The 21,768-nt window shown below is 51.8% G+C and overlaps 1 protein-coding gene across 2 annotated transcripts in view; it reads left to right on the top strand.

Moving 5' to 3' along the window:
• Window positions 1-21,768, top strand: part of RALGDS (ral guanine nucleotide dissociation stimulator) — a 99,754-nt gene that overhangs the window by 10,661 nt on the left and 67,325 nt on the right. Inside the window, exon 1 of one of the 2 annotated variants that reach the window (XM_073314061.1) lies at window positions 16,152-16,309. The exons of the other annotated variant lie outside the window; for it this stretch is intronic. Coding sequence (XP_073170162.1) covers window positions 16,214-16,309 — 96 coding nt within the window. The 5' untranslated portion in view covers window positions 16,152-16,213. Of the gene's footprint in view, window positions 1-16,151; window positions 16,310-21,768 lie in introns of those variants that run through there. 2 annotated transcript variants of the gene reach the window in all.

Genomic DNA, 21,768 nt, shown 5'->3' with positions numbered 1-21,768 from the left:
ATCATCAGCAAACATATATTTCTTGAATGGCTCTTATTTCCAAACTGGGTCTCTTTTACGGCCTGCTGCCATTATAGGTTTTCCCTTCTAGTGAGAGAATGGTATGGTAGATCTCAAATCAATGAAGGCTACACTCAGAAAGACCTCAAGACTGCGGGAATATGCTTCTCACTTTTGTTTCTACTGCCTGTCCCTCCCTTCTCACATTTATCTCCAAACTTCTCCTTGTCCAGATCTATTCCGCCCCTAACAATCTTCTATTCATTGAACTTTTTGAAACTTTGCACTTTTAGAGAGAGGTAAGGGATTGACTCTGTGTACACAAATTTGCAGAGGGACAATAGGGTTGAGGTCTGTTATTTCTTTCCTCTATATATTATTGATTTATTTAAAAACATTTTTGCTGTTAACAAGCATGTTATCTCTGGAGACACATATTCACAGTTTGAGAACTGTAAAACTAAGCATCTCTGATGGTATCTTCTAGACTGAGCATTGGATAAATAGATTATATAGGTTAATCTTTCTATACAGAAGCCCCTGGAACCCCATAAGATTGGGTCCCTAATCCATGAACTATTGGAACTCATTTACAAAACTTTTCTTAAACATGACATGAATATATTGTCTCATACTATAGAATTAGAATTTATAATCCTTGTTCCATGATGAGATATTTTTGAACTATAATGTATCTTAATTAAAACTATCTTTAGATAGGTTTTTCCTCAAAAAACATTTTATCAAAAAAATCCAATTTAAATAAAAAAAATCCGATTTTTTTGAAATTTATTTTTTAAAAATCATTGATTTTTATCCACCCTGGCTATGAGGAATCCCCGGGCTGGAAGAGCTCCGCGAGTTTGTGGTCAGAATTGCAGGGCTTTCTCTGTGTGTGCGGTGGGCGCGGGTCCGAGGACCGGAGGAGCCGGGGTGCTGCAGGGCAGGATTGAAGTACCCTGGTCGAGCCGTGTGGTGACCTAGCCCAGCTGCACTGAGGTGCTGAGCGGACAGATGGGGAAGGACAGAGCAGACAAGTCTGCCAGGAGGCGTAATGTGAGACGAAACCTAGGGCAGCGGGAAGGCCCTTGCTACGGGAGAAGGTGTTTCTCCCTGCTGTCGTGTGGCTTCAGTGGCTTGGCGAGCGCTAATCCCATAGCAGAGGGGCCTCCGAGTGCTGCACTGGGCCCTTTGGGCCAACAGGAGATGGAAAGGTCGTGAGTCTGTTACCCAGCCAAGCGCTCTGGAGCAGCGGTGCCTGTTCTGCTTGGCAGTGGTTCAGAGTCCCAGCAGGCTTCCACATTTCCATGGCGATGGGGCGGGAGTTCCTGTCAGCCGCGCTGTCCTCAGGGGCACTGAAATAACAAGGCTGGAGTGAGCTGTGCTGCGTTGTGATCGGTGTACTCCAGTTCCTGTGGCTCTGTAGCCCAGTCTCAGCACAGGCCGGATGGTCACAACTCTACCCCATGTGGGCCAAGACTGGGTCACTCCCCTCAGGGAGGCCAGATTCTTGTGGCAAGAGACAGATTAATAATAAGACTCTGCCCTTCTCCGTTAGGAGCACTTTACAAACAACAGCAGCGCCCCGCAAGGTCTGTCGGTATCACCATTCCCATTCTGCCCTCGGGGAAACTGAGGCACAGAGTGATGCGGCAACTCACCCTAGTCCCACAGTGAGCCAATGGCAGAGCAGGGAGCAGATCTCACATGTCCTGACTCAGCCCTGTGCTCTAACCACTAGGCATGCTTCATCCCAAAGGCTAAGTGGGATCCAGATCTGACTGGACAGACCATTCCTCCCACTTGTCTTCCTCCTGCTCTTCTATCCCAGAGGAGGATCCCCAACCCAGCAGCAGCTTGAACCTTTGTACTCTGCCTCTTCACCTGCTGCACCCTCTGAGTGCAGAGCCTGGATCCCACGGGTTCATGGCGCCCTGCCTTGATCTGCTGTTGGTGAGTAAGGCCACGTGCTCTGAATTATGTGGATGCAGCCAGTGTTCTTGAGAGCAGATTCAAATAGGGGGAAAGAGCCCCTTTCAGTGGGACTGGCCCATCGGGCACTAGCCCCTTTGGGAGTATATGGGAGTGATTGGAATGCCAATCCCACTCGTGCCAGTGAGGTGCAAAAAGAGAACAGCTTAAGCATCCATATTCATAATCCAAGCTGGGAAAATATGAGGCCTGGCAGTTGCCCAGCGTAAGAGAATGACTAAAGGGGGGGTCTGTGGGTGTGCTGTGATGTGGGAAATGCTGTCGTTGGTATTAGGCACCAGCCTGACATTTGGATTGCCTGCCATTATTAAAACTCCTCCAGTGGCATTCTTCAGAAGAGTTGGGCCCGAGCCCCAGTGGCTTGGCCAAATCCCAGTCATCCTGTGTTGCCTAGCAACGTTTCCTTGTTGGCTCACTAGGATACAGGATTTTCCTTCGCTCCTTGTCCCTCAAGCTCCTGTGTAGAGCTGCTGGTGCGACTGCAGTGGCTTTGTATCTCCTCTGCCTCGCGCCTGCTTAGACCTGGCTGCAAAACAGAATTGAGTCCTGCAGGAAATTCCGAAATTTGGTTTTGTCCCGAAATCTCAGAATTTTTTGAAAAATGAAATATCTAAAAATACTTCCTTTCCACTGATAAATAAAAGTCACAAAATGTTTTGTCCTTTATCATGATGAATCTTTTCAGCCTTTTTGAGATTTTCTGTGGGAATCTCCATGTTCCTGCAAAACATTTAGCTGTTGTCAAATCAGCATAGGGAAACTCTTTGACCAGCTTTCCTATCGCCTCAGAAAAGTGGCTGCATTTCAGTAGGGCATGAAGTGAAGGAATTCCACTGTGTTCCACTGGGTATGGACCCATTCCTAAATGCTCTTACATATGTGACTAGCCCTTGTGCAAAGGGTTCTTACTGACTGGGTTCAGGCTCTTGTAGTTTGTAACTCAGAGAGCCCTCTGAGGATTGCAGCAGGGGCTCTATGAATCTGTGAATAAACTCAGGTGCAAGTGTGTACAGAATCTCTGTGGCAGGGTATAAGACGATGCAAAACTGGACAGCGCTATTGAGAGCTTAAATGCATGGGATGTTAGAGATTTTACTCTGTATTAGGTGGTGCTGTGCACTTTAAATCTCATGGAAAAATGGCCTCTTTCATAATAATGTGACACATATTATCACCTAGTTGCACAATGTTTTAACCAACTGTATTGGAATCTTTGGGAGCATAAATTCCACTGGCCCGGTCGGGGACTAACAGCTGCCTCCCCCATCAGGGTTAGTGATTTGAAGGCCTAAGCATGTGCTCCCCAGAAGAACCCAGTATCTTTGTGGGAGGGGGGAGGGGTTACAAGAGACAGTTGCACCTGCAGCTACACCCACCGTTTCTCCGCTTTTGGGAATTCACCCGGCCTTGGATAAAGCCAACAGGCCGTGTTCCCGGGCTTTGTAACACTCTGCTATTTACATAACCCCCCTTTGCTCCATCCTCATTCCAATGCTCTTTGAAAGTGTGTTTAGTTAATAGGATTATAAAGCTTTCCTGTCGTTAAGCAACAGAAATCAATGCTCAGCCCCAGGCCTGAGCTTAATGTCAGTTACAATGGTCTGTCACTAGGTGGCTCCAAGCCTCCTACCTGACTCAGGTTATGGCAGTGGAAGACCCAGAGCGGAGAGAGCTGGCACAGGGGAGCCTGTGCGGATGGGCAGGTAGGCAGCTGTCTGAACCGGGTCCCTGCATCCTTTACCCTGCTGCTCAAGCCCTCTGAGGGCTGGTGTTAAACCCAGATGGTAAGAGCTTGTGTGTGTCCACCCACAACAGCTGCCAATGGGGTTCTGCCTGGTGGGTGGTCCCAGTTGGCTGCAATGCCTGGGATGATGGCTCTTGCTCAGGCTGGCCTCTGTGTGGACGGGACCGCCTGAGGCAGCCTTCCCAGCCCAGTCCCACAATGCAATGCGTCAGCCCCTGCTCCCAACAAGTGCCAACCACATGGGGTCGTTGTTCTCAGAATGCACCAAGGGCAGAAGCTTCCATGCATTTCATACAGTCACTGCAGTGGCTTCCTCACTTGGTGCTGAAGTCCAGGGAGCCAAGGCACCTGTTTTCTTTGGGCCAGGGGAATCTTCCTGCCAGGCCTGGTAAATGAGCAGCAGCCCCATCTCACAGGAGGGCTTCCCCTTCTCTCTGTTGGTTTATAAAGCATCTGGAGCCAGCCTCCCTCGACTGAGTGGTAGCTTTGCAGAGGGCCCCCTACTAGTGCAATTACTGAACAGAGCTATTTGACGCAAACCAGCTCAGTCCCAAATCTGTGAGTGGCTGCAGAACTGGCTCTTGTTGGGAACCTGGCAGGGATCCAGTCTTCTCTGTGGTAGGCTGAACTACTGTGCTCCAGAGGCGGGGCCAGGCCTGGGAGAACTGATATTTGACACCAGCCCTCAAGGAGGTCAGGGCAGGACCTTTGCAACACCTGGATTGTGTCCACCAAAGCAGACAGCCCTCCTGCCCCACTATGCCCTTCCCCTGCCTCCCCTCCCTCCGAGCGAGAGTGCAGGACTAAAGCCAGACTGCGAGGGGAAAGGAAGAGATGCAAACTAAAGTGACTTTCTCTCTCTGGTCCCTGGGTGCGGCTGAGCCAACTTGGAAAAGGGAAAGGTCTGCAGAAGGGATCAGCTTCCCACGCTGCTGAGGGATTGGCTCCAGCAATATTGGGCAGCTCTTTGTCACGGTAAGGGGTGGGGAGATGTTGAGGGACTAAATTTTTGTGCGCATCACAAAGGAAATTCTCAGTAGAAAATGGACCCGCTCAAAGAATCTGTCTCTATGATACACACTTTCCATCCACCCACCCACCGCCCGAAGCAGAGATGGTAAAAGAATGGATCACCTGTCAAATGGAAATCTGTAGAAAAGGCCAAACCTGCAAAGCAAGCACTGAGAGGAAGGACGGCCTTCCTGTGTGACTCCGGGCACATCATCGCTTTGTGCCGCAGTTCCCTGCCTGTAGGATCTCCTGGCTTTTGTCTATTTAAATTCTTGTAGTGCTGTCAAATGTCACAATATTTGCTTTGAGCCCCAGCCCCTGGAGACAAGCTTTCGATGAGAATCTCTGCTTTCATTTTTAAAAAGTGTCTTGCTCACGTGGCTGTGGAGAAAAGTTTGAAAATGTGACCTGAGTGTGTCCTAAGGGCTCAGAAATGAGAAGACAAGGAAAAAGAGCTCCATACGTGCTTACCACATACAGAGGTATATACGTCTCTATGCATACATATTGCCCCTTCTATTGATCCATCCAGGAGAGGAAGGATGATCCAGTGGTTTGCATGCTAGTCTGGGCCGTGGGAGACCCAGGTTCAATTCCTGCTCTGCCACAGACTCGCTGTGTAGTCCCTGGGCAAGTCACTTAGCCTCTGTGTGCCTCACTTTCCCCACCTGTCAAACGAAGAGGGTGGGGGGGTGGGAATGGGCTGCTGATAACTGGAGGCTGTAAAGCACCCAGGAAGGAGTAGGGCTATGAAGGGTGGAGCAAGGGGGTAGAACTAGGAGTTATGAGATGAAATTAAGAAAAGGAGTATTAGTATCAGGAAACACTTCCAGTCCTCCGGTGCGATGGGCTGGGCTGTGGAATGGTCTCCAGAGGGAGGCGGTAGAAGCCTCCTCAGTAAGCCCTGGAGAAGGCAGCTCTGTGCTGACGGGAATAATCCTGCGCTGACTGGGAGGGAAGGAGGATCCTAGGCCTGGCCATGCCTAACACCTGTGAGTTTGTGGGTGCTTCTGCTGTGAGGAGAGGAGCCCTTCCTGCACAGAGCACTCTCCTTTGTGTGCACACACGCACTCTCTGGTGGACACCTGTTTACATGTGTGCTCGCACACAGGGAAGCACCCTGCCCTGCTGGGGTTCTGACTGCATCACCCAGGCGTGCAGGTTCCCTGGACATCCGAGGAATCCTGTCTCTAAGGCCCTTGCAGAAGAATGATAATTGGTAACTGTCGAGATGGCCGCAGCTTGCTTGTGTCGTCATTTCTGCCAGCCCCAGGGCACCTGTGGATTCTCCAGACAAGGCAGCCAGAGCCTCACCTGCAGCCAGGCTGGCTTCTGGGCCCTGCAGCTCCTGCAGGCTTGGGGTTGGCTGGGTGGTGTGTTGGGGATGAGGGGGGCTGCCTTGGGTGGGGCCTTCAGAGCTGTTGCTTTACCCCTCTCTGCTCCAGCTTGGGCCCAAGCAGGGCACTGCACGTGTAACTGTCTGTTTTGCACGTTCAACTGCATAGCTTCTGCTCACAGTGGCCTTGGTTCTTGTGCACGCCTGTGTCACATGGGTGCCTGGTTTTGAAATGGGCCCCTCTTCTCTCCATCTGCCCCAGAGAAAGATCCTTTCCTGGCTCTTGGGAGTTTCAAATGCATCAAGCTTTGCCCTCCCTAGGGGCTAATCACCTGCTTCATAGCTGCTCAGCTTCTCTGCCTCATCAGGCCCTAATGAGGTGACCTGTCCCCTGTGAGAGCACAATGGGGAAGCAGATCAAAGTGGTTCTGATGGAGCTGTCCGTGTGCTCCCCGGGTGCCTAGACTCTCATGTGTGCCTGAGAAATGCCTCTTATTTCTCAAACCTCCCCTCCCGCCATTCCCCAGGAACGATGCCTTCAGGGAAGTGTTAACGAGACGCAGAGAGGGGGAGATAGGCTGGCTAGAGGGGCAAGGGGGCTGCATATGGTGGGAAGCAGCCTCTTGCTGCTATTACCCACCCTTTGCTCCTTCTGGGTGCATGGGAATGCCATTTTTGGATGGGGAAGAATCTAAACAGGATTCCTTTGCTGGGATTTACTGGGAAGGGCTGGGAGTGCTGGGGAGACAGCCCAGCTGTGGTGGTGGGACGTGCCTTTTGTTGCTCAGTAGCACCCCTTCTGGTTGATAAAAGGAATGCCGGTGGCAGACTTTACAGCATCTCCAGAAGTCCTCCGCTGGAAAGATGATGAGGCAGGAGGCCTGGAGGTTAATCCGGGGCAGAAATGACAGTGAGCCCCACTGGCCTAGCACACTGCAGAGGGCGCTGCTAAGGTTGCGGCAGGGTTGGTGTACTCATATGCAGTGCAGCCACCTGATGAAGCAAGCTGGTCAGAGTGGAGCCAGCTGGCACACTGCTCTATCGCAGCAGTGGGGGGGAGGCAGTGGGGGGCCAGGGAGCTCGCACTGGTGTTACTCCCCTTGGCTGGGCGGGATTAGTCAGGAATGATGCAGGCCTCTGGAATGGTGTTCATACCCGGCTCAGGAATGCTCCCCGCTCTTGACAGGGGATTCCTCTCTGACAGCTGCTGCTGTCTCACCTAGATGGAATAGTGTGTGTGTATGTGAGCATGTGTGTGTGTGCGCACGGGGAGGGGAGAGTCTGAGTCACCGGGGCCAGCTAGGACAGGCCCACCCCTGTGACCTAATACCAAACCCAAACACTGCAGGTCTGACACCTTGACACACACTCTCTCTCTCTCTCTCTCTCTCTCTCTCTCTCTCTCTCTCTCTCTCGGGATCGTGTCAAAGCTTAGGAGAGCCTGGGGTGGGGGAGAGGGAGTATGAAAAACAAATCTAATGTGGCAGTAAATTCCGTCTATTTCCCATCTGTAGGGTCTCTACTTTTGCCAGTCTAGATGGCGGGGGTGGGGGAGGCTCACAGACCCCTAATGCAGGGCACAGGCTGCCCTATAGCTGAGAAAACAGGTGGTTGAGTTTTTAAGATGAATCTGCCATGGGGGGGGAGGGAAATGATGGGTTTAAGTAATGGGGGGTGCAGGGGTGGGAGTGATGAACTCAAGGGAGTACAGTGACCCAAAACAAACGGCTCTAGAGAGTCACGAAACCGCAAGCTGCACCTTTTCTCCGCCTCCCACAATGGCTCAGAACTACCTCCTGCCCCACTGGATACACCATTCTGCTTCCCAGCTGTTGGCCCCACCGGGCTAGCCCCTTCCCAGCCCTCTGAGCTCTGGAAACGAGAGGCTATGTCCCATCATGTGGCAGACTCAGGACTGACTCGTCATCTCCGTCCCCACTATGCAGTCAAAAATCCATCTGCTTACACCTTTGCTCTGTGCCGGGTTGGTGGTAACCTGGCCGGTAGCATAGTGAATAGCGGATACCTTTGTATCATGTGGGCAGACAGCTGGTTTCCAGGTAAACAGCAAAATAGATTGCTCAGTTTCCAACCCGTCCCTTGGCTGACACCCTTTCAGTGCCCCATGTGACTCAAGATCAATGCTAGGCGTGTCTGGGTGAGGCTAGGCAGCGTTGTCAGGGAGTGTGGGCAAAACACCAGCGCTGGAGGGGAAAAGACGACAGATGTCATTTGGGAGGCGTGGCCGTTAAAGAACAGCTGTTAGACAGATGTTGTGTCCCCATCCAGAAGTGAGTCACTCACCGACAACATCCTGTTGTAGGCAGTTTTCAGTGGGGGATGGAGGTCCAGTTTCCCTGACTGTCCATGTCCAGGGAAGCCAACAACAAATACAGACGATATTCTGTAGAACTGACTCAATCACACTGATAAGGCACCACACCTGGGCAGTAATAGAGGGCAAGGGACATAACAGGGATCGTATCACCTGCAGAGTGGCCTTTGTGTTTCTACCTATCCCTGCAGCTGCAGAAGGGCTCCAGTTTGCCACGTGTTTTTGGTTTTTAATACCTGGGGAGCCAGGGTGAGTGATGGGATGGGGCAGCTGTATTTATCAAAGAAATGTGGAGGTATTTATTAGCGCATGCATGCAGCTCGTATGCATATTTGTGGGGTCTGTCTTCATGCATATGGTGGGCTGTTGCGGGGGTGACTGGATGGATGCACAGGACATGTGCATCCATGCCTCTGTGCAGTGTGTGTGCTGTGTTCTATGGTGTGACATTCATCAGGTCTCTATCACTCGACCCCATCTTGCTGTTGAAGCGGACGCTGATTACGACCTGTACCTCTGTCTGTCACCGCACCCAGAAACCCAGGGTGTCCAGCAGAACTGGCTACGGAAATGGCCTCTGGCAGATCACATGCTCTTCAGAAGCAGGGGGTTTTCTATGGAAACTCAATAAATTTTGTAACCATAGCAACCCCAAGTAAAGATCACCCCCCGTCTCCTCCAGATGAAATACCCTTCATGACAGCTCAATGTTACCAACTCCTGGGGGATTTATTTCAGCTGGAGAAAGCACTTTAGCATTGAATAAGGCAGTTGGATTGCAAGCAACAGAGCTGCTTCTTCTTCTTTTTTTTTTTTAACTGATGAATGAAGATGTGTTTAGAAGCAGAAATGACGTTCATAGATAACTGCCGTTCCCTCCTGACCCGGTGTAAGAAGCAGCCCCTCTGCTATTTTGGTGCCATTTCCTAAAAACACCCCCTTTGTTCCCCTCTCCTCCCGCCCCAAACAAAACAGGCTGCTTGAGATGCATCTGTATCCGATTTTTTTTTTTCTCCATCGGTTAGGTGGTTGTTGCATATGGTCGTCTCCATGGAGACAGAGCCCGGCTCTGCCATATCCTAGATACCTGTTTGATTGATGGTGAGCAAAACCAACAGCTCATTTTCTATTTGGAATTAAGTAACGATAGCGACTGGGATCTCCGCTACGTTCAGGTCCTGGTGTGAAATTCCAACCCACACAGGAGCTTAAAAATCAAAATACATCAAGTGTTAAAGGCGTGGAGGAATCCCGTGAAAACTAATTGGTTTTCCCTTTTAATGCTCGTTAGCTGTTCAGTTTGCATTGCTAATTGGCGCTCTGAATTTATTAAAAGGCGCTTCATAAGGTCTTGATTGCAAATGAATTTCACATGCCTGTCTCTTCTGGGGAGCAAGGGAGTTTGCAGAGTGATGGGAGTCCATGGCATTCCGTGGACTTGGGAGACAGTTCAGGCAGTGGAATTTATTAGGAGTTGAACTCTCTGGTTGAAGACGGAGAGCATGTCAACTAATCCACATCCTCATCTTCAGGGCAGCTGGCAGCAACACTGGGCTTTTCCTGACTGGCTCCACTGCAGAAGGAAAGTGAACGCAAGGAACAGAAGTAGCCAGGTGTATGGGGATCCTGTGGCAGAAATAAGCTTTGATGGGAATGAGGGTGGAATGTTCAAAATGCTTCTTCGCCATTCAGGGACTGGAAGTCAGTGCAGCTTCTGTTCTTATGTCCCTTAGGGCCAGACTGGCAAACGTATCTTAGGTGCCTAAAGATGCAGATAGGCATCAAGTGGGATTGACAAAAGTGCCTAAGTGAATTAGATGCCTAACTTCCGTTGACTTTGAATGGGACTTAGGCACCTGACCTCCATGGGCACATTTGTGAATCTGACTAGGTGCCTAAATACCTTTGTAAATCTGGCCCTTAGGCTCTTTGCTAGTCCCACCCAGGGGGATTCTGTAGAGGGACTCTGTGAGGATAAGATTTCTGTGTTTATAAAACCAGATTTCCTCCCTCTGTTACTGCTGGGTATCAAAGGGGAAGAACTTCTTGGAAACCTTATTTACTTTTCATTCCTCAGACTGTTTTATTTCCTATTTACATTTCTATCAGCTTGGGGCAGTGAAAACAAAAGGGTCCATTTCAAGGTGTTTCTCCTGAATTTCACATTCTCCTGTGTGAGCAGGATGCTGCTATGTTTGGGTTGCAGACAGCTCACGGGGTTGTGATTTCCTTTGGAAAGCAAACTTTCCATTGTCTTTATGGGATTTCTTTAATAGCATGGAGCCTTTGATGTTTGACTTGTAAAACCTTCAGGTCAGATTGTGCAACCCTTGGTGAACACTGTCTCCTGTGAGCTGTCTACTCCCCTAAGGTCTTGCCTATGCTGCATTTTTAAGTCACTCGGTACAAATCTGTGCCAGGTCTTTGTAAATGGTGTCTATGCTTTGGGTTTGCACCATCGCAACTACACCAGTGGCTAAAATTTCAGTGTATACAAGGCCTTTTGGTTTACAAATGCTAGCTTCAGTGCCCTAAGTTGAACTGATGATGAGCAAACCTCACACAGCAGCCTTTTCCTTACAGTCTGCAGGGATCTGCTGGGCAATCAGTCTCACAGCCGAAAACCTGGGAGCATTTTCATAAAGGACCTTGGGGGTTAAAAACCACCCTGTGTTGGGAGAGGTGCATGTCCCAGACAGGCAGTTGTCTATCCATTAGGGCAGTGGTGGACCAGTCAGAGCCCGCGGGGACCTGCGTAGGAATTCCTAATGAACTTCCCTGGAGTCATTCCTTTCCTGACGAGACCTTTACTGGAAAGCGGCGTTTTCCCAACAATGGTTGCCAGCTGCCTGGCTGGACCTGCAGGAAACAATCAACCCCAAGCTCCTGTGCAAAATTGACGAGGTGGAATTTTGGCCATATGCCCAAGTCCCTGGGGATCCTTGTGGAAAGTGGCTGGCTTGTCAAGAGCAAGGGCAATCTCTGCATTCCACTCCTGTTGAAGATCCCTGATGAAGCCATTCTTCAAAGCTCCTGGGATAGGGTCACTAGTTTCCCCATCCTACCAGAGCTGTTGGGAGAACACTGAAGGGGAATGAAACATCCTTCGTGGATGGAGAAGCTTGTGGTGTCCTGGCAACGACTTCAGATACCTGATGGGGACCAAGGAAGAGCCTGATTCCCCCAAAGAATCCACCCCAGGTTTTACCCAGTGCATGTTGGGATCATGGTCGGTGGATTCTCCTCTGGAGATCATATAAAGCCGGTCACCTTCCTGACCAGCAGTCTCAGAGCTCTAGTTTTAAGACGCTGTCAGCAACAGCAGGGTTGGCTTAAGTCTGGGAGTCCATCACGGGTGAGAACTGCTGCCTGTCGTCTAGGGACATGGAGCAGAATGTAGGATGGGGGGCTATGAACTTTGTGAATGCAAAGGAGTAATAGCCTGGAGCCCCACTGCTGGGCCTCTGCTGGTGCCTCCCTGGCAGAGCAAACCCTTATCTTTCCCTTCAGCCACCTTTCCACCAGATCCAGCTGCTACTTGTTCCAGGTGCGCCTGCCCTGTGTAGCCCCCCAATCTCTTGCTGCCCATGCTCCTCTGTTGCAAGTGGCACCAGCCTTTCCCTTGGGCCAGTCCAGGGGACCTAATGTTTTGTTTTTCTTTCAAAGTCTTTTGCATGGTTTCTGACTCTCCCTGAGAGGTTATTTCCCCTCTTTGACAGCTTTATGGCTGCCCTACGCAGAGGTCACTGAGCTCTGGGGCTTGCGGAGCAGCCACTGGCCCCGTGCCAGCCATGTGCTGACTTGGAGACAATTACCCCTGTCGCTTTTCTCTTTTTGCTGCCACCGGGGATGGGGACAGACCCATCCACCAGGTGGACAATGGGCCTCGGTTTCCATATCGCCACTTAATTAATTGCAGAGGCTTCCATGGGAAAGAGCCAGGGAACTGTTCTCCTAGGGGACTTCAGGGCTTGAACCTGACCTCATTTTCCTTCTCCAGATGTCAATTCTGCCAGTGCCCACATACACTGGTTCATTGCGTGGTCTGATGGCGAGCCTAAGCTGTGCCCCCTGGCTTGTTACTGTAGGGATGTGTCCCACTGTGGTTTGTCGCGTGAGCTGGGCTGTGTATACTGGAGCCAGGATTTGAACTTGGGTCTTCAGAGCGGGGTCTGAAACCATGATCCCCTGCACCTACCATCACTGGAAATGTAGTTGGGACTTGAGCTCGAACCCCAGGGGAAGGGAACTAAAGGTCCTTATAGACCATCCTACACAGAGGACTCCGGTCTCCTGCTTTAGAGCATGAGCTGATCAGCACAGGGGCAGGGAGGAATTGCTCACCCCACCCTCTTGTAGAGCCTTGCACAGCACTAATGGAGTGCATTAAGGGCCCCTTTCTTAGGGGTGCTAGCAGAAGGTATTGGTTCGCACTGGAGGCTTTAAGCGCCATCTAGCTGGTAAAACCTATGAAAGAGCCCCTCCCCTGGCACTGCTGGGGGCAAATTCCCCCGTCAGCGATGCCGGGGTCAGTCCTTTAGGACTGATTCCCCATTGCTTTAAGGGCTTTTCTAAGCATAAAGTGGCCTTTGGGTAGGAGCCATCCTGACTGGTGTAGGAAGAACATATGGGTTCTACACTGGTCCCCTCACAGTCCCCAGCATCGGGGCATAGTGGGAATGGTTAGAAAGAAGAAGAGGGTGTGGCTGGAACGCTCTGGCTATTCTCAGCTGCCCATGAGCCATAGGCAGCCTGAGCTCCCATTAGAGCAACCTCAGAGCTGCTCTAACTGTCCGAGAGCCAGGCAGGCCCCTGGACAGGCCCAAAACATGGGCGGCAGACATGCCAAACCCATGGGGAAAAAACACAGAAATTGGACTTGGTTTTGGCTTAATTGGCTTGTGAGTTGCTTGTTGGCTAGTTTGGGGCTTGTTGCTTGTTTGGCTTGTAGCTCGTTGCTTCTTTTTTTTTTGATCGGCTCCTGGCAAGCAGGGGCAAGGGGCAAGCAGGGACAATGGGGTGAGAGAGTCAGGGGTGCACAGCGGGCCCACCACAGTCCCAGACTGTACGCTGGGGGGCCTAGTCACTTAGAGTGTTGGGGTTCTTAGGGATTGGATTGTTTTGGCCTCGTTTTGTAATGGGATTAGCTTGATTTTTGGCTTATTGTGAAGGTTGGGGTGCTTATTTACCGTGTGAAATTTGGCAACTGTGCGGTACAAAGGTGGTATTTAACCCCACCCTCTCGGTTGTCGCCCTGAGTGCAGGCCCTGGGTAGCAGACCCTGGGCCCACGGAGCTCAGCAGAGGCCCTGCAGATTTACCACAGTGTAATGGAGGGAACACTCTGGATCTCAGCCTCTCCCGGCTGTGCCCTGGTTTATGCTACTAGACAGGGATGTTGCTGGGCCTGAGGCAGCATCGCCTCTAGTAGGCACAGCCCCCAGCTCCGGGTAGCTGGAGCCTGGGGAACAGTTCCAGCAGGAGGCTGGGAAAGTCCCCTCCCATGTGCCCAGGGACAGGCTATCTCAGCAGGGCTGACGGAGCGTGCCAGGCCCCCTGCCCTGAGAGGCAGTGGCACAGAGGAGGCTGTAGCTTTTCCCCATGAGGCTGTGCATGTGTGAGGCCTGCCCGGGCCCAGGGGCTTGGACAGCTCTGGCTTGTGTGCGAGTGACGCGCCCACGTCGGAGGAGGGCAGGAAGAGAGCGGCAGTGGCTCCGAGGCTGAACGCTGAGCAGCCGGTTACCTAATGGCAGAGGAATGCAAACCCCAACAGGTCCCTGCCCGTGCTCCCCGGGAAATCCACGTGTGCTCCAGGCCAGGCCCTGTGGCCAAGGCCAGCCGGATGGAGATGGAACAGCAGGGACAGTGGAGATTCAGGCCTCCTTGTGTGTGCCCGGAGCCGAGGGGTTCCCGTTCACTGCACCCCATCATGCTGCGCCCCCACAACCGGCTGCGCAGGGGCTCCCTTAGCCCCTGGTGAATATACCCAGTGTGATTTTGAAAGGCCTCTCACGCCGCACAGCCAAGGCGAAATATTCTATGTGCCCAAGTTGGCACAGCTGCCAGGTGCCGGGGTGAGGGTCCAGGAGGGTCAGTGCGGGCCGAGACAGGGCAGCTCTCTGCCACCAGTGCGGCAGATGGGAGTTTACACTCCGCCGTTGGCCTGTCTACAGAGACTACCTGGAAGGGGGCTGGTTGTGAGGGTCGCTCTCGTTAGTAGGGACCCGGCAGAGCCATTTGAAATCATACCTGTTGGAATCTAGAACTAGCCCTGCAGCGAGTACCCAGGGGATTCCAGCCACTTCCAGTCTGCTCACTGGGCCCAGTTACCTGAGCCCTCTGGCCTGCTCCTTTGTGACTAGCCATTTCCACCAGACGGGACAGGCCTGATTTCAGGCCCTGGTGGGGATAAGGGCCGTGGCGCCGAGCGGCCTTGCCATCTGGCCGGAGCCGGTGCTCTGCTGCAGGGTGAGGTGCTGAGCCGCGCAGAGCTGAGCAAAGGGCAAAAGCAGCAGAGCCATGCTTCCTTGGGGAGCAGCCTCTCTATAGCCAGTGCCCATCCACCAGGAAAGGCCAGGAGGACACAAGTACTGGGTGGAGACACCCCAGGGGCCCTGTTCTGTGACGGATCCATATGGTGACCAGCAGCCTCGTTTCACTGGGTCCCCAGTCTCCAGATGTTGGAGACCAGTGCAGTTGTCCCAGCAGGTCTCTCATTTGCTCCTCTGCACCCAAGAGGTGTGCTCCTAATGCAGGTGAGCAGAAGGGTCCTAGGGACGGGGTTTGCTGGGGAGACTGACCCATGGAGGCAGGGACACTAAACTCCTAGTGGAGGGAGAGCTCCCCGCTGACACCGATCCAGTCACTGCTGATGGACATTATGGGGGGACATGCTCCATGCCCAGAACATACCTCCAGCAAAGCCTCATGTCAAACTCAAGGCACAATGCAATGGACTCCGTGGCTGGCAAGGCTCCCTGATAGGTGGCATTGCCTGGCCCATGGGGCAAAGCTTTTCACGAATGAAATGATTGAGAATCTCACCTGGTCCGTTTTAGAAATGCACTGCTCTTCCATAACAGGAACCCCCAGCGCTCTCTGGGCATGAATTATTTGAGCCTCCTGGTGCCCCTGTGAGCATAGGGAAGCATTTGTCTGAAATGGTACCTCACACTATACAAGAGAGGGATGGAAAAAGGAAAGAAAAGGGGGAGGATAAGGCTGAAGTTTGCCCTCCCCACACACCTATTCCTCCAACACAGCTTGCCTACCTGACACAACAACCACAGGGAAATGCTGTAGCTACAGCAGACACAGTTCGATCCTAATAGGAAATCAACAGCAGGCAGGACCTGTTGTGGCTTGGAGACAATGCACAGGGGTTTGCGAGTGCCATGCATGTAGATGAGGCTGGAAACCCTGCGCCAGTGCAAAGCGGCCGCAGGAGCTAGCAGCATAGATCACACCAAGTGAGAGGAAGAGAGGCTGGGGAAAGGAGCACGTTGTGGCACGCTTGCAGAGAAGGGCTGTTTCTCAGATCTCGAGAACATCGCTGGCTGCACACGCACACGGAAAGCCTCTTGGTGTGGCTCCGCGGCTCTTTGATTTGCAAGGAAGGAAATAAGACCTCTTAGTGCAGCAGAAGCAGCAGCTGTTGGCAAGATGCACTGGCAAAGCTGATCAAAGGGAGAGCTTCAATCTACTTCATCTCCAGGGCTGGACTTACTCTTAGTCTAAGAATTGGAAGGAAAGAGAGAGAAAAAGAGGGAGAGAGAAATCTTTCCAGTGCTGCGAAGATGGAGGCAAAACCTTTGTTCAATGTGCAGAAGGCTCTGGTTCAGCCCATGCAGATGTGCATGCTGGATATTCCCCTGAGTGTCCAGGATGATGATGTGAGTACAGAGAAAGCAAGTAAAAGGGGTGTACTGCTCGAGGGGGTGGGGATGGGGCATAAGGAGCTGGGAGGGGTTTTTGATCCCCATGCTCCCATCCAACCAGCAGCATTCCTGGGAACGGGGAAGTTCTGGTGAAGTTAGAGCTGCTGAGGGCTGGTGTAATCTCCATGAGCAACAGTTTGTCTCCTTTGCAGAGGCGTATTTTGTGGCAGACTGTCTCTTGCTCTTCCAAAATCCAGGGGACCAAATATGGGAGGAGAGGGTGGGGGAAACGTTTCTAGAAAGTTAAATGCATTTCACCAGTCAAAGCAAAAGAGGATGTTTGTCATGTGAAGTGGGACAACAAGTGAAACCCCATTTCTGTGTCACCCCAGGGCAGCCTGTTGGTATGGGTTGCCTTGTGTCAATGCAGGACAGTTCTGATGTGGGATTTCAGAGGCACCATTCCGCTACAGAGCTTAAATCTCCTTCCGCACAGGCTTTGTTTTACACCTTCAATCACTGACTCTCCAGCTGTTTAGTAGTTCACTCTGAGCTAGAGTCTGCTCTCTATTACTCTAGTGCAAACCCCACTGGAGCAACTCAGAGTGGTATTTGGCCCATTAAGTGCAAAATTCCTGTCTGGTGCATTTGGGAATCTCCTCCTCAATGCTGCATTCAATGCCAGGAAATTCAGAGGCAAGGTTCCTTCAGCAACCTTAACTCTGCCCAACGTGTGAATACATTACAGACCTGATTACACAGCACTGGGCCATGTGACACGCTGTACTGCTCAACGACCCAATATCACTGCCCCTCTTTCCGTAGGCTTAGACACACGCAGGTGGCATCTGGTCTCCCTGTTCATACTTCATGTTGGGTGTTCATATGGTACCCAGTCCTGGTCCTGTTGGTGTCTGGGGTAAAACTTCTTCTGGCTTCACGGGGGGCAGAATTGCGCCCATCATGGGTATATCCAAGGGGGGCAGGCGGAGTTTGGTTGTTGCAGGGACATTACATCTGAATTTCTTGACAGTTGTGCAATTAACGTTTTGATGTTGACGTCACACTTATTGATTGAGTGATTATATTTATTGATGTGATTCCCATGTGGTGGCGGTGGTTTTAAAGAGACCCAAAAAAGACAAAGAAGGAGAAGGACCTTGTGCCTCCCCTCCCCCACACGCCCATGTGGCAGGTTCCGGTCCCAGCAGGGAGGGAAACCCCCAACAGGCCGTGCTCAGCAGCCTGGGAAAGTGTCTCCATAAATAAAAAGTGACTTGCACAGCATCTGCAATTAGATACACCCCAGGGCTTTGGCCAGGAGATGCTGGCTGGCTGCTGTGGCTGTGGTAATGAGGATTCCTGGGTGGCTGCCACACAGCTGGCTGGAGCTAGGTAACCAAGCTGTGTACGGAGAGGTGCAGCAGGTGGGGGGCCAGCTGCTTACAGGGCTCAGCACTTTGCAACTCCCACTGCAGTGACTGGGGCTTGGGGGCAGCCCAAGCTTCTCAGGACCAGCTCTGAGGGGCGTGGAGGAAGACAGGAAGCTTCGTATTTCAAGGGAGTGAGGAGAGGTGTGCAGCCAACCCACACCCTCCTCCAGCGCTGCAAAGGGCTGGGGCGAAGAGGGCCGGATCCTGCCAGTGGTCCCGTTGTCCTGACACTTCCGTCATCTCATTCTCCTTCCCATGTCTGTTGTGCTCACCGCTGCGGTATCTGAGCACCTGATTTGCCTGTATCTCTTAGGGCAGTGCCTCCTGGCATCTTGTTCATCATTTAATTTGTCTGCAGTGTGTTGGCAGGTTCCTTAAGGCTAGGGTGACCAGATAGCTAGTGTGAAAAATCGGGATGGCCCTGGGGGTATTAGGGTCTTGTGAGGGTAAGAGGCACCTATATAAGACAAAGCCCCAGTAGTGGGATGGTCCAGATAATATCAGGACATCTGGTCACCCTATTTAGGACCAAGGGGCTTGTACAGCCCTAACCAGGCTGAGTGTTTCACTGTCATGTAACTGAATTCAGAAGTGTAGTCAGTCCAGAATCCATTCCTGCTGGGCAGGGAAAGCCAGTGCTGGATTTACCTGTGACTGTTGGAGCATTACCTAGGGAACTCGCTGGGCTGCCCCAAGACAGTTAGAGGATTCTCTGGGAGATTAATGTAAACTAAGGAAGACGAAAGTCTGAACTGGATCTTTATGCTCACCTGAGCTGGCCTCTCAGGACTGAATTTAGGAGGAGAAAACCCTGGCCTGGATTGATCTGGAACGGCCTCTCCTTGTTAATGTCACTCCTGGTTTTAGAATAACAGCCGTGTTAGTCTGTATTCGCAAAAAGAAAAGGAGTACTTGTGGCACCTTAGAGACTAACCAATTTATAAATAAAATTGGTTAGTCTCTAGGGTGCCACAAGTCCTCCTTTTCTTTTTACGCCTGGTTTTACTGCACGAAGTCAAATTTGCTTTTATTTCAGACCATAAACACTGTATTTTAGGAGTTATTTCCATTAACCCCTTTGCAGCTGCTGGAACATGCACAGGTCTCAGCAGCCAAGTCGCTGTGAGAGGCCCAGATAGTTGGCTGGAATGTCAGGGTGTGTCCTGGTCCTGGGGTAGCTTGTTTTTGGGGTGCCCCTGGCTCCACCAGAGAGCTGTTTGTCCTTGAACATACCAGGTCTCCTGTTCAGGATGGAAGGGTTAATGGGCATTTTCCTATGGCCTCAGGTCTGGTGTAGATTCTGAATTCTGCTCTTAGTTACTTTGGAGTGAGTTCAAGGTAGGAGGAGTTGCTCTGGATTTACACCATCATAGGTGAGCACGGAATTTGTCCCAGCTTTCCCATTGCAAGTACAACTTGAGTGCCTCAGTGTATGGCTTGTGCTTTGTCCTGAAACTCTCCTAATTTAGGAGAGTTACAGGGTAATTCAGGACAAAGCGCAAGCTATACACAGAGGGTGTCAAGCTAACTTGAAGGGAGTTATTCTTGTCCATCATGCGCAAAGCAATGCTGGCATTTTCCAACTTCTTGGCCTTCCTGCTTCTAGCAGAGAGCATTTGGATTCCAGCTGGGCGAGTGTCACAGGCAATGCTTGGGAGCAGACTGCGGCTTTTGAGTAGAAGGATTAGCATCTGCAGGTTGGAGATGGGCTCCTTCTTGCTGTGTATAAACTTGCCTTGAGTCCCTGCAGTCCCTCTGCAAGCCTGGGAAGAAATTAACCCTGTCCATCAGCCCTGGGAAGTGGGGGAGCAGTTGCATACAAATATGCTGGCAGAGCTGGCATCCTTTCATACTCCTCCTCTGCTGGTTGGCACAGCTCACGCCATAGTGGAAACTTCAGTGGGGAAATCCAGAGCCGTATCTCTCATGTGCCAATAGGGAAACTCCACTTGCACAATCTCAAGTGCTTACTCGCGCTCTCTGCCCGGGGGAGGCCAAATTGAGCATATTATTCCCGGCATGCCCACGCTCATATCTTCTGTTGCTGTGCTGGCAGCATCACCCGCCCGCCTGTGCCAGGACGGGGAGACCCACCCCAGTGAGAGCCAGTGAGGGGTGCCTGCCCTGGCATTTCCCCTGAAGGAGGAATCTCAGCTTCCCAGGCCGCCTCTCTCAGTGGAGTCAAGTTTGGAAATCTTTGGTGACCCTGGACCGTTGGGTATTTGGAGAGGGGGATCTCTGCACCCTCTGATCTCTGTTCTCCGGCCCCCCAGGAGATCCCCAAAGAGACTCTTTTGGAGACGTATTTCCCAAGACCTTTCATGGTCTCTCATTCCCAGCCCAAAATTACAGGCAGTGATTGTTTCACCCCAACCCTTGGCTCAGCAAACCAACTCCACGTCCCTCCCAGCCCAGGGAGTGGAAGCCTGCCCAACTTGGAGTGCAGTTTCCAGGGACCTGTGTTCAAATCCTGCTGCAGGTTACAAGCATGAGAGGAAGTTGGTCTCCTCATCCCCAGTGGATCTTTGTCCGCTTAGTCAAACATCACAGTTCATGAGAGGGGCTGGCAGAGCTGCGTGGGGGCTGGAGTGTGGGACAGTAGGGGATGTTGTGGGTCAGGACAGTAGCACATTGGCAGAGCTGAGTGGGGGGGGCATGGGCAGGGGATTCTGTGGGTCAGGATGGTGGTGCATTGGCAAAGTTATGTAGAGGAAAACTTGTCCTGTGTCTGCCCTTCACTGGATGTGCCTCCAGTCAGTGAGATCAGATTCTCAACTTCCCAAGCAATGAAATTCATCCAGATGCAGAATGAGCAAATGATTGAATACATGGGCCCCGCCGCAGTGAGCAGGCCCCAGCCCCGATCTGATCTGCTAGCAAGAGAGAATTTGGGGGGGGCCAGGCGGGGGAGATAAAAAATGAACTTCACGCAAAGGGAGGCAGCAGCTTCCCCAGCACTGTGCTGCCTCAGCAGAGTGTGAGTGCCAGGGGCTGAGTCACTGACCCGCTCACGCTGCCTGATGCTCTTTCCCAGAAGCTCCCAGGCATGTCAGCGAGTCGTTTTCCCTTGCACTTGATGATGATCAGCCCCCACTCCCCCCCCCAGCGGTTGCTGTAGGCCCTGCTATCTTGCCGTGGAGCCCGGTCCACTCTTTGCCAACAGCATAGCACTGCCAACAGACCCCTGCAGCGCCTCTTCCCAGCTCCACCTCTCTGCTCCCTCCCTGATCAGGCACCAGTACCGCCAGGTTAGCAACATGGCACCTTTGCTGGCTGCCATGTTCCACCCCAGAATTGGCTGCATTTCCACAGTGGGTGGAGAGATACCTGTAAACGTATGGTGGAGCCAGTTTGTCTTAGTGTGAAAGATGCTTTCCACGTAGTTTCAGGCTCCCTGCTGGGTGCTGTGCAAGCTTCTCCACACACAGCCTGACCCCAGCGTTCTCGGGTACCCCAGAGCTTCAACGCGTACAGCATTCCTAGTTCACTAGAAATAATCACTGCCAATTAACTGTACTGATTTTGGAGTGCCTGTGGACAGAGCAGAGATGAATGAAGGTAGACAGCTAATAGAAATTTGACTGTGTGGATGGTTAGACATACCACTTGTAGTAAGAGGCAGTGTTAGCTGGTAAGTAGAGCATTGGACTGGGATTCAGGAAACCTGGATTCTTTTCCAGTTTTTACTGTTGTGACTGTGGGCAAGTCACTTTGTGTCTCCGTGCCTCCGTTTCCCCATCTGTAAAATGGGGAAGAGGATGCTGACCTTCCTTTGTAAAGTGTTTTGAGAGCTATTGATAACATGGGATCGATTAAAACTATCATTGCTGGGCCTGATTTTCAAAATCTGGGCAGCCTAGGGCTGTAGTGGGGGGAGGGGGGAGAGAAGTCTGTGCAATTGCACAAGTAATTGGTGAGTACCATTGTCATGATTGTGCCTGCAACATCAGGTCTTTGGGCTGAATGGCTAGTGAAGTATTTTTGCCCCCAGTGCGGTGGCTCTTGGTTTTTGAAAAGGAGGTCTAAAGTGTGTGTTAACCG

Source organism: Lepidochelys kempii, chromosome 16, assembly GCF_965140265.1.
Source record: "Lepidochelys kempii isolate rLepKem1 chromosome 16, rLepKem1.hap2, whole genome shotgun sequence".
In the NCBI taxonomy this organism is placed as follows: Eukaryota; Metazoa; Chordata; order Testudines; family Cheloniidae; genus Lepidochelys; species Lepidochelys kempii.
Note: the sequence above shows the minus strand (reverse complement) of the source record. Positions and strands in the feature narration are given on the sequence as shown.